The sequence below is a fragment of the Strix uralensis genome, chromosome 4 (assembly GCF_047716275.1).
Source record: "Strix uralensis isolate ZFMK-TIS-50842 chromosome 4, bStrUra1, whole genome shotgun sequence".
NCBI lineage: Eukaryota > Metazoa > Chordata > Aves > Strigiformes > Strigidae > Strix > Strix uralensis.
Genome location: NC_133975.1, coordinates 102,765,694 through 102,778,289, shown reverse-complemented (window position 1 = coordinate 102,778,289; position 12,596 = coordinate 102,765,694). Strand labels below are relative to the sequence as shown.

Here is a 12,596-nt window from a genome sequence, read left to right as displayed (position 1 = left end):
TAGTTGTGAGGGACGAGAAGGTCCTCTTAAGTTAGTGCTTTACTAATTTATAGAATATGTCTGCCATTTTCTTCCTGCCTTCATCATTTCCGTGCCTTTAACTCTAAGCATGTATCAGTTACGTTTTTCAACTCTCAGTAGTAAATAACACTGCTTAGTACCCCTTGGGGCAAGAAATAAACCTAAATTCATTGTAGCAAAGGAATCCTGTGTTATACTTAAGTTGCTGGTTAAGTTTATAAAACAGAAAGGATCTGGAAAAGAGAGGAACGAAGGATATAGGGAAAAACTGCATGCGCTGTCATGACAAAAAGATTGGAATAAATGTAAGAAGGAACATAAACTTCCCATTTGTTAAATTATTAATCACTTCCTGCATGTTATCCCACCAAAGTTGGAAGAAAAAAAATAATCAGCATAAAATGACTTGTAAGTAAAGCATATGTGCAACCCCCTGTTTTAAGTGTGTTTGGTTTGGTATGGGCGGAGTGGGGATGGTGTTCTTGGGGTTTTTGTTTTTAAAGGCAAAAAGCTAGACTTTTTTTTTTCCTTTTCACCTGCCATGAATGTATGTATTTGAATTGTGGTCATTAAATACATTGCAGTGATGGTCCTGAAATTAAAATGTATTACTTTAAAGAAACAAAGATGTAGAATAAGGAGAAAAATATCGCATGAACAAATAATCAGGTTAAAGACAGGAAACAGAAGGTAGAAGTAAATGGTCATTTTGTGGGGGAAAAAAAATAAATAAATTAGCAGGTCCTGGAGTGATCAGCAATAGTTCAACATAATATGAATCATCTGGATAGGGAACAGTATGTTAACAGTTTACTGATATTCATTAATTCAGGGTATTAAAGATAAAGGCTGGTGAGGAAGAACTGAAGATTTTAATAAACTTAAGAGCGGGCAAATTAAATTCTGTGTGGATAAATGTGAAACAGTGCATGTAAGGAAAAACAAACTTTATAATATAAAATAATAATCACTAGGCTGACTGTTCTTACTGGAGGTAAAACCTCAGAGTTAAGAGATTGGATGAAAATGTCAGTTCGTTGTTTAGCAGTCAGAACAAAAAAATGCATGTTAGAAGGAAGAAAGGAATAAACAATGAAAAGAATCATTGTTAATACCTTTGTATGAATTCTTGGTGTTATCCACATGCGTACTTTGTGTTACTCCAGTCTCCCTTAACTTAAAAGGGATATAGCCAAATTAAAATGTTTCAGAGAATGGTTAAAAAGTTGATCAGAGATCTTCAGTAGTTTTTAGCTTCTTCAGGAAGAATCTTAGAAACGAAATGGGCTGAGATTTGTCAGGAAGACAGCCAACTGGGCAAAGATGATATGCTTTCCTCATGTTGGTCATGGTCTTACAGGGATTTATTTGCTCTCTTTTCCAATACATGAACTAAGGTTCAGTTGATAACCCCCAACAGGTTACAACGTTCAAAACAGAAAGAGGTGGTTATTCTTATGTGCAGTTAAACATTTTGGAACTCCTTCCAAAAAGCATTGTGACATGCTAAAAGATGATGTAAGAGTCCAGGAATGGAGGTCACTGAAAAGAAATGCATTAAGAGTAGTTAAATGCAGAGATAACATCTCTGGTTGGTGACATAACTGAACAGTTAATTATTAGAAGCTGGAGAGTATTCTGGGCAAGTATCACTTATAGTTGCCTTGGTATTATTTTCTTCCCTGGTTTATCATCAATACCCTCCTAGCAACGACAGAGATAGATGGATCTTTAGTATGACTCAGTAAGTCCCTTTCTAAAAAGCTTTGTCAAGACTTTGTCCTACTGGGGTAGGTATTAGGACATTTAAGAGACTAAAAATTGAGGTTCTCACCCAGTTGTTTTAGGATTGGTCTTCATAGTCATTGCTACCGGTAAAGATGCCAGATGGATAAAAAGAGTGCTTATAATGGGAATGCCTTTTTGAGAGTTGCGTCATTTATCCATATGCTTATACAAGAGTCTGCAGTTGAAACTTAATTTCTAATATCATTCAGATATTATTGGAATCTAAACAAGCATGTTATTCTATATTGCGTTTAATGGGAATGTTATTTTTAAAAGAAACAGCACTTCACAGGAAATTCACTGTTTATTTTGCTTTTAGGTAAAATGATCCATTCTATGGTTGCTCACTTGGATGCTGTCACAAGTCTAGCTGTAGATCCTAATGGAATCTATTTAATGTCTGGAAGTAAGGGCTTTTTCTTATTCTGTATCTCTATAAATTTTACATTTATGATGCACTTAAGTGTCTGACAAATCTAACTTTGTCTTTTGTCCTTTTTTTTTCCCTAAACAGGCCATGATTGTTCCATTAGGTTATGGAATTTGGACAGCAAGACATGTGTGCAAGAAATAACCGCTCATAGGAAAAAGCTGGATGAATCAATATATGATGTAGCATTTCATCCATCAAAAGCATATATTGCCAGTGCAGGAGCTGATGCCCTTGCCAAAGTATTTGTGTGACATAGCGGAATAAACCTGCATCATAACAGCAGGTCTGTTTGGACAAAAAAGAGGGAATGCGTCACTGCCATCAATGATAAGGTTACCAATAAGACACTACATCTGATCTGCCTGGTTGAAGGCTCTTATGTGGGGCAGGTGTAAGTTGGTGAAAAGTCACCACATCTTGAACAATGTCAGGCTCATTCATTTAACTGTAATTACTGTATTTGGGGGGGTGGGGAGAAATACAAAAAAGAAAACCAGTATTTGTAGCCTTGACTGGATATGAACTGAGCGTATGTCTGTTCTTTAGGTGTCTTTAAGCAAACGTGGAGTCTGATCTTACAAAAGACTTTTATTTTGGACTCTGTGTGCTGCCTTAGGGTTAGGAATGTGGTGCTCTTGTGGGGGGAAGTGAGCTCCAAGAGTAGCTTTCTTTTCATCTCTTAGTAATCTTCTGTTTATCAGTTGAATGCCACAGATTCCCCTTTTAAACTTTTATTTTGCTTTAAAGAAAAGGAAATTTAACTTAAAATATTTTAGCATTAGTTGCACAAAATGTTTGGATAAAATTCTAGTTTTTATAAGTCTTTTTATATATTTAGCCTGTCACAACAGTGCTCAAGATTGTATTGATAATGTTTTTCTGCATTATAGAACCCTAAAACACAGAGATCTCACTGACCCGCTGCCGTGTAACCACACTCTTCCCTTCTTTTGCCTAATACAGCTCAGCTAAGTCCTTGCATAAGGATGCTAATTCATCATCATCGCATAACTGTCTTCATAAATAAAGGACTGTAAAATGTGTTCAAATGAAACACAGAGGGGTTAACACCCCCGAATGAACTCTTTAAAAAAAAAAAATTAATCTTGGCATCCTATCACTATGTGATATTTTGTACATCTTACTGTATTTACGAGTTTATTTATCAAGGATTACCCATCTTGCTAATGGCCTATTGTTATTTATTTCACTTTTTGTTGGTCTTTATATCCTTTTATGTAGTGTGTTAAAGGGCCCTGTATATCTGTTATGGCACTCTTTGAACAGTCTAAAATAGATGAGAAAAATGGGACATTTGATAATTCTAAAGTTGCAAACCAAGAAATTCTTTTTCCTCTGCTTAAGTACCTGGAGTGGAGTTGATTCCAAAAAACAATCTTGTTTCAGAACTTTTGGAGTGAAAATTATTTTTATTTGCGTTTCAAATAGAATACAAAAGTAGTTGATTCAAGATTCATAAATCTGCTGTGTTTTGACTAGTTATTCCCTGCTTTTATTTTATTTTCAGATGTGCTTCAGTTTATGGTGTAACTAAAGATTTTGTTTGTGTAATGCATGATTAATACAATAAAGTATTTTTTCTAGTCTTCCACAAAACTTTTCTGATCAGTTTGCGAGTTTTGATGAGTTTTGTAAGGTTTCTGTTTTACAAACTATGAATCAGCAAATTTTTAAGATTGTACCACATAGCAAAAGTACAGCTGTTGAAAAATAATGTATATAAAATGCATATAATAAATATTAAATGGTGTACCTGTATGTTACTGTTGGCTACATTATTTTGTGTTGCACAGTTTGAAAGTGTCATTCTACAAATTACTAAATGAGGTCTAAATTTTAGTAAAATGACCATTTGTTTATTATGCTTATAAGCTGCTTTGCTTTTGGAAAATTGTAATAGTTGTCTGGACATCAACCAACTGTTCAATTTCAAGCAGGAGTACCCACATATAAGAACATGTTTCCACAATATTTTTAAAGATTTTTACAAAACAAATTGAAAATTGCTAGTGTATTCTTAGAGCCTTTATAAGATGATAATCACAATGTTTTTCACTATGTCCATATATGAAGTGATTCTCAAGTGATTTAGGAGCCAGAAGGATATGTTTTTATTTCAAACTGCCACTGAATCATTGTGCTGCATTTTAAAAAAAAATAAATTAATTTCTAAATGCTTAAAATTTGCCCATATGTCAAATGTTATCTATTAACCTTTGTCCATTTCTTTACAAGTCCTCCGAGATGATGCTCAAAAAGCTAAGCTGCAGGTCAACATTTAGCTACTCTGTGATGAGTCACTTTCCTGAAAGTGTATCAGCAGAAACAGAATGCCACAATATGAATCTTAGATTTTCATGTAAAAGTAGTATGTTTAGGTATAAATTACCTTAAGCTAGAACATGTTCCTATAAGTGGTTGTAACTGTATTGTTCCATGTAAGTTTGCGGTTTTGCAGTGAGAATGTATCTCATGCCATCTCATGTCAAGCAAATTAGATTAAAAAAAAAAAAAAGGAAACAAAGGTGCTCATGGTAGGCAGAATACTATACTGCAGTTATATTCTGAAATTTTTTTTTTTAGTAATAATATTACATTGTTTGAAATGTTACAGTAAATTATAATTATATAGAAATTGGAGAATTTTGTCCTTTATCATGAAGATTGAAGTGAGGCCTTTCAGTAACTGCTTGTAGGACACTAAGACTTTACTTTTGAAAGTAACGTTCAGCTGATTTGCACTTTTTGTTCCTTCCAGTCTAAAGCATTCAACTAATCAACAGACAAGAGAGTATTTGAATTTTATTGGAAGTGATTTCATAATTGCCTTTTCTGAAGCCAAACATTGTTTCTGGCAGCTTTTCCAGACTGCTGCATTTTAATGCTTAAAATGAAATGTGATTGTTTAATAAACATTGCCATGCATAACATTTACCTTTTTCTAATTATATTAAAATTGAAATGGTAAAACCAAAAATATTTGCTTATTTTCATTAATTGAAATCTTAATGGTCATCTTAGTTCAATAATGCATAGTGGATCCGATGCTGTAGTGAGGCTTCATTTATTGAATATTGACAACAATCTCTAATACACTCTTAGTTTATTGTGGGGTATAACATGCTAAAACCTTTATTTGGTTTCTGTTTTTTAGAACAGAAGAGCTGTAGTACTGGTGATGGGAAGATGATGATAGTGCTGAAATAAATGTTTTCATTTAGCAAAAACACCTCAACTTATGAAAGGACTGATTTAATTCTGTTGTGTAAGATCCAAAGGACTTGCACTCAGAACCTGAATGGAAAGATACCTGAATGTGTTTAATAGTACATTTACCATTTACGGTATGATTGATGTTAACAGACTTACTCCCCATCTTGCTTTTTGTTGTAGGAACAGGTTTAAGCAGATGAGTGGTTGTCTACATAAGTATCAAATACATCTGAAAAAAGGTGTAACAAGCTCTGATCAAGAACCTTCCCTAATTTAGAAATCCTAAGGAAGAATTCATGTGCCAGGAGATAGTTGGTAGGTTTTCCTAGTGGAAAAACTCCATGGGCTTGAGGATACATTGTCAGAGGCTGTCCGTTTCTCCTATTTTGTGTTAACTGATTTATTTCAAAACTGATAGCACTCTCTGTCCTAGCATACTTAATATTATGTGCTTCTCTAGCACTTCCCATCTCAAATCAGTGGAAAGCTTCTTGGTCACACAGTGCTGACTGCTATTTTTTCTAGCTACCTTATCACATAAAAGGTGTCTCAAACAATGCATCCCAGTTGAGCAACTGGTATTTTTGCAGGGAGCCTAAACACGTAGATAAGGTGGTCTACATAAATCCTGATGGGAAAATGAGTGTAACTTTTTCCTCCCAGATAAGGTATGTGGTATGACAATATGACTGACTTTACCTTTCAGTTGTGTTTGGTTTCACTACAGTGCATGTGTGTATATGTATGTATTTATGTTCTTTTTAAAGAACTTTTAAAAAAGAAATTAACAAAACCAGAAGGTTCCAGAATTGTTTTTAAATGCTACATCTGAGGTGAGCATGAATGAAGATTTAAGTTCCATGTTTAATACTTGTTCTTTTGATACTTGGAGAATACACATCCTTGAGTCCTATGCAGACTAAATGGCTTATATTAATAGATTTTTAAAAATAAATAGTTCAAGCTACAAAACATTATAAATGTCATCAAAATGAATTGCTTTTTTTCTAAATTTAACATAGAACCAAATTTTGACTGACTTGAATGGGCTGCCCAGGGAGGTGGTGGAGTCCCCATCCCTGGAGGTGTTTAGGGTCAACATAGCGCTGAGGGAAATGGTGTAGTTGGGAACTGTCAGTGCTAGGTTAACGGTTGGACTAGATGATCTTCAAGGTCCTTTCCAACCTAGGTGATTCTGTGATTCTTTTTAGTCTTCCCTCTTACCTGATTATCTTAACGGCCCCCCCATAAGAGAGGTCATTCAGACTTTCTGAAAGTGCATGTATAGCAACAAAATACTTCTATCTGTGAATATTTACTGAGTTTAGGAAAGTTAAATTATTTCTGGTGAGATCCCTAGTAATGAAAAGGAGGCAATGTAGGGTAGTCTAGGTTGTAAGCTTCTTTTTTTCAAGAATCACTGAACCTCTGACTTCAGTGCTGTAAAACTCTCTTCTGAAGACAGTAAACTGAAAGTTGTTGTGTTCTTTAACAGTAGCTGTGGTGTAATTTCTGTAGATGCACATGAAACTGATGTCAGTAAGGCCTGGGGTTTTTTTGTGATCTAGAACCTTGTTAGGAGATCTTCAATTTTCTAATTATTATTTCCCATACATTTTGCATTTGGTATTGGTAATATTTCCTCCTGGAATGTCACGCCCAGTGTTCCAGCTGATTTGGTCTGGTTTTCCTGAAGCAAAATAACTGGGGAGGCCAACCATTGGTCAACCCTTAACCATCCTAGCGCACAACAGAGTCTAGGAGCAGTGCTAGGGCATTTTATCTGGCAGTAGAAGAATTCTTGCTTTGGTTGTATGTAGTGCTATAACAACATTGTCCAGAGTAACACTAAATCTCTAGCATGCTGTTTTAACTGGAGGAGAGAGAAGAACTGATTTGTATAAGCATATGGCTCTACTTTATGTTCTGTGTTGGGAATCTAAGCTATTGATAGTTGTTAGCTATTCACCTCTAACAGCTAGCAAATAGCAACTTTAACCATTTAAAAATCTTCATATGCAAACAACATACACAGTTGTCTTCAGTTACATGGAGAATATAGTGTTCTGTTACTTAAATCTTATGAGTACTGTGAGACTTTTGATGCTCTCATTTTAAATTAATTCAAATTAATGGATTTATTACAGAATTTAAAACTTTATAAATTAAAACATCACTGCTGTGAATTTATAAATATACTTGTGAAATTGAGACTACAGGTAGGAATTTAATTGTGATCTTGTTGTGTGGGTTAAAGGCTGCCTCTTTTAAAGAGATTGTTACTGGGACCTGTATCTTTTAGCGAAGTACAGAAGTATTGATACTGCCCCATTCTTTACAAATGGCATTAAGCCTTTGAAAAGTGTGGTCTTGCAAATAAAACTAAAAATAAACAAAAGTTACGAGGCGAGATTTATAACCTCTTAAGGTGAAACACTCTATTCTACTTCAGATAGTAGTGGACACCTTAGAATAAGTATTTCACTTGGTGATCAAGGAGCATTTGCTTTTGGGGTATCTTTGACTTGGATGTATTGGAGACCTTTTAACCTGAAGGGACAATACCACCAAAAGAGAAAGATTTGCAGCTCTATCCTCAGGTTTTCTGACAATAAATAGGATCGGCTATGCGACCAATTTTTTTTAAGCAGTTTTCAGTGTAACTTGAAGAGCAGCTTTTTTGCAGCTGAACATTTTTGATAACATTATAAAGGTTTTTAATTCTATTCGGTTTTAAGCATTCATTAGTGCTAGCTGACTTGCTAACTTCCTTCTTCCATCTGCTTTTGTCTCAACTTTCAGGTTTACTTGAAAGCTCTAGAGGCTTTGAGAAACCTGTAGGAGGAAAGAGTAGCTCTTACAAATGTTAGGTCATGAATCCATGTGTGACCTACAGAAATACGTGTCCATTTTAACTATTGAGAGGATGACCTTATAAGCTGGGTGCACAGAGGCTTATGGCCCACCTGCCATGGGTGGGGCAGAGCTGATGAGGCTCACCTGGCAGTGCCACCTGGAGAAGGCGGGAATGGCTGAATCTGGGCTGGGGGTGGGGCGGAGCCACAGGAGTCCAGCAGAAAGCTGTGAGTAGGCAGGGCAGGACACATGCCCTCCCTGCCCACCTGTGGCCATTTTGGTGTTGGTGGAGGGGGGGAGCTGCTTAAGTTGTCCACTGTTGGTCACTCTCACATCCCTGAGGTGTTTCCCAAGGCTTCTCCCTTGCCTTCACCTGCAGCTTGACTTGCCATGTGACTGTTGAGGGCTATGGCTTCTTCTCTGGCTGCCAGCCTGGAGCAACCCTGGTGAGTCTGGAGGCTGGGCATGGGGAGCAACCAATTGCACCTGGGCACTCCACAGACCAAGCCTGAGAGCTGCTGTGTTTTTGCTTTTGAACGGTGTCTGGCAAGGGGACATGTTTTTCCCTCACAAAAGGACTGGCCAAGGGGGTCATAGGCTATTGGTGACTCTGGTGATTGGCCTGGTTGGGTTTTTTTAAGCCTATTTTTTCCTATTGTTCCAGGTGTATTTCCTCTCCAGCTGCTCTTTTGTACCTTGAAATGGGTGGATTTCATGTTGTTGAGTTGTTTTTTAATTAATATGTGGGGGTTTTCTTTCCAAGAGAGAGCTTTTCTGAGGAAAAAGCTTCCCATTTGATGAGAGGCATCTTGCATCTAAATTCTTATAATTCAGTGGGAATAAAGAGCTGCTGCTTCATGCTGAAGTGATGTCTTCCTTCCCTGAAATCTCAACAATGGCTGGGAGCAAAAAAAACCCAAACCCTTCAGTTCTCTTAGAAAAATATCCTATGTGCAGCACGCAGGGAGGCACAGAGGAGGGTGTGGGGCCGTTGCCGCTGCCCTGTGCATAGGCAGACTGCAGTGGCTCTGTCGGTGAGGAGCATCAGGCCTCTGGGGGAAGCAGCAGTTGGCAGCTGCTAGTGCTGATGGCAGGAGCTCGAAAGCAGAAGCTCCTTGCACAGTCCTGCAGACACTCTGTGTGCGGTGGCAGTACGTTGAAGTCTGAGTCATAGCTCCCTTTTATGTGCCTGGTGCTTTTGGTGGTCTGGACAGTAGCCAGAGGTTTTCCCTGGATTACATTACCTGGATTTTTTCTGTGCTACTTAGAAATACCATCATGTCTTAATGACAGCAAATCTTTTAAAGTGGTTTTCAATACCACCTTGTTACTAGGGTAGTTGTTACTAAAGCAGGTGCTATATTTTAGCTTCCTGAATTAGTGCTTTGACTCTTTTCCTTTAGTAACTCAGATGACTGATTCTGCCAGTCTTACTAAGTGTAGTTTTCTGTTAAGATGATTTAGCTAACAGAGGCTGGAAATACTTTCCCCAGTTTGAGTGACCAAATACCTGACAGTTTCCATGGTGCATATGCATTACATTCTGTCAGAAACTTTTTTTTTTTGGCAGATATTTGGGCTTATAGAGGCAACTGATCGTGGTCACTTTCTCTTAATTGTGTGTGTTAGTCTAGTCTGTGTTTAGACTTGAGCAAATCAGACCATTGGCAAGTAAAGTCCTTGTTGATGTATTTGCTACCAGCATGCTGTGCCAGACAGTTCTGTTTTGTTTCTAAACTGGCTCCTAGTCCTCACCAGAATTAGTTCAACAGGACAACGTTGTGTACCTTGCCTGGTTTAGAATGTTTAGATGGTAGAAAGCTGTTGTCTCCCCATCTTCCTCTTCTGAACAAGTAGTATATTATTAAAATACCCAAGGGGTAAGTGTCAGAGAATTCCAGAAACTGTGAATTTGGTTTTGATTTAAAAAAGACTATTCTAATAGTATAGTTTGTTTGATTTGAAACTTAACAAAAATTTAAAAGTAGTGCTAAGTTAATAAGTAATTTTTGTTTTCCCATCTAATTCAAACTATTTTCCTGAACCTTGCCAGTCTTTTGACTTGTTGTTGTCTCTCACTTGTATTCTTTGGCAGATAATTGTTTATCATATTTGTAATCTGATCGCATACACCAGGGCAGAAAAATAGTTCTTATCCCTTTGCTTACATTCTACCATACGCTGATTGCTGTTAAGTAGTAAAGGCCGTATCTGACCTCAGCAAAGTCTGGAAAAGTTTAGTTAGCATTTGTTAGCAAAAACAGCTATGCAGAGTTCTCATGGTGGTGTCTTAGGAACTGGTCCAGTATGAAGTTCAGCTGTAGGTTCAGTTATACCCTGAGGCTGAGGGTATATTCAAACTGAGAGTGCCTGGCTTCCAGAAAGTGCCCTCAGCATGGGGTTAGGCCTCTTGGCAGCCAGGAAGCGATGCTACCTGCTTCTTCCAGCTGCAGTAAACAAACTGGCCAAAGCAGTACTGTTTCCCTTCATTATCCTGGGATGGCTAGAGTTCAGCTGACCCTGCTAGTGTTTACAGACAACTGCTTTGGTTGTGGAATGTAATGAAAAATAGTAAGGATACAGTATTCATTTGTATGTAGGCACAGATGAATGTAAATAAATTTTAGAGTAATAAGACAATAAGTACTCTTCAGGTAATGAAAGTGGCTTATGATCAAGGATACTTCACTAACCAAACTTGATTGTTTGAAAAGAAAGGAAATTTTGATCCTAATGAGATTAAATTTAAAGTGGGCATTTGCTTCAAAGCAGAGATTAAGACCTTGGATTTAATTATAGACAGCAAATTTTCAGGACGTGTTCTTCCTTCAGCTAAAGCCAGAGGCAAAATTCCTGTTGAAGGCAAAAAGGGCAAAATAATGTGTGCTCCAGTTGCTAGACATATATAACTGGAAAGTTATTAATATTCAAATTATAAACTGTTCAGTGGAGGTTTCCATATGTTTGATGTCTATATCTGGATGACAATTGGTCATAAGCTACTCAAACACATTCTGCTTCAGCTTCTCAAGAAAACCATTTATGTTTACTGTCTCAAGTCCAAACCAAAGCCAGTCAGTAAGATTTTTTTTTTTGATTGATTTTATTAGGGGGATCTAAGCCTCCAGTTTCCAGGCAGTTTGTTTAAGATGCAAGTTGATCTTCTTTGACAATGCACTCAGGCCTTCTTGTGGCACTTGCGTGCAACAAAGAAATTTTCTGTGATTTTTGTGGCTTTGATGCTTTCTGGAGCTGGCTTACCCTTCAGCCTAATGAAAGGAAGGAAAGTGACAAAACTGATGGAGCTAGGCAGAGATATTGAGAGTTGCCCCATTAGAAATATGGCTTAAAAGCAAGGTATAAGAAGTTGTCACCACTTTTCTTCTTCAGAACAGGGGAGATAAAAATATAATATCTGTATTGCATGGGGCCATACTTGGTAGAAGAGAAGGCTTATGTGACAACACTAATATGAAATGCAAATAAAAGTAATTAAGAACATTTTTAGGAGAAACTACTGCTCTAATGGAACTATACTACTTTGTAGGTGCCCCAAAAAAGCCCCCCTTCTTCCTCCTCTCTTCCCACCTCAAAATTACTTAAGTTATTGGAAGAAATTATTGGAGAAGTATAGTTACTGGCTTTTGATGCAAACGTGTTTTGGCTGGTTATTATATAGCTCTTCTTTATTGGCATTGATTTAGAAAGGCAAAAAAACCCCCAACTTTAAAAGGGATTGTTTTCTCTTAAGAATATTAGGATGGTCTTACTTTTGGATCTTTCTTTTTCCTTGCTGGTTCAATATTAATTTTCTCAAACAGTAATAAAGATCATCTTCTGAGACCTGTTGTTCTTGCACTCTGATTGAAGATGCAATATAAAAGACTTTTGCTACCAGGTCACAGGTGTGGCAGTATGAAGACTTCTCTGCAGTTTACTGACCTTGAGTCCTGGCCTGTATACCTGCTTTTCCTACATACTGCACTTGTCAGACAAGTGTATAGCTGGAAAGAGTCACACTATCAAAATATTTATACTAGGTAATTCATGGTCAGAGAGGATCTAAATGCCTAAGTTTTGTGTGAGGTGTAAAATTTGAGGTGCCCCGGAGGCAGAATCATAGACCCCGGCCTGCAGTTCCTTCCAGGACTGAGAAAGGCATACTGCCACTGTCAGAGGAAGTTGCACACTTCTTTTAGATATAAACTAACCTATGAGTAAAGAATTCACCCAGGAAATGTAAGAAACAAATTTGGTGTCTTCC

At 37.1% G+C, this 12,596-nt stretch overlaps 1 protein-coding gene across 5 annotated transcripts in view; it reads left to right on the top strand.

Annotated features, from left to right (window-relative positions):
• The window catches only part of STRN3 (striatin 3), a 68,862-nt gene extending 64,841 nt beyond the window's left edge, over positions 1-4,021 (top strand). For 4 of the 5 annotated variants that reach the window (XM_074868240.1, XM_074868242.1, XM_074868241.1 and 1 more), the window contains 2 exons: positions 2,129-2,215; positions 2,324-4,021. In XM_074868240.1, coding sequence (XP_074724341.1) covers positions 2,129-2,215; positions 2,324-2,493 — 257 coding nt within the window. In that variant the 3' untranslated portion in view covers positions 2,494-4,021. The remainder of the gene's footprint in view (positions 1-2,128; positions 2,216-2,323) is intronic. The other variant, XM_074868239.1, reaches the window with a different exon arrangement.
• The last annotated feature ends 8,575 nt before the right edge of the window (positions 4,022-12,596 follow it).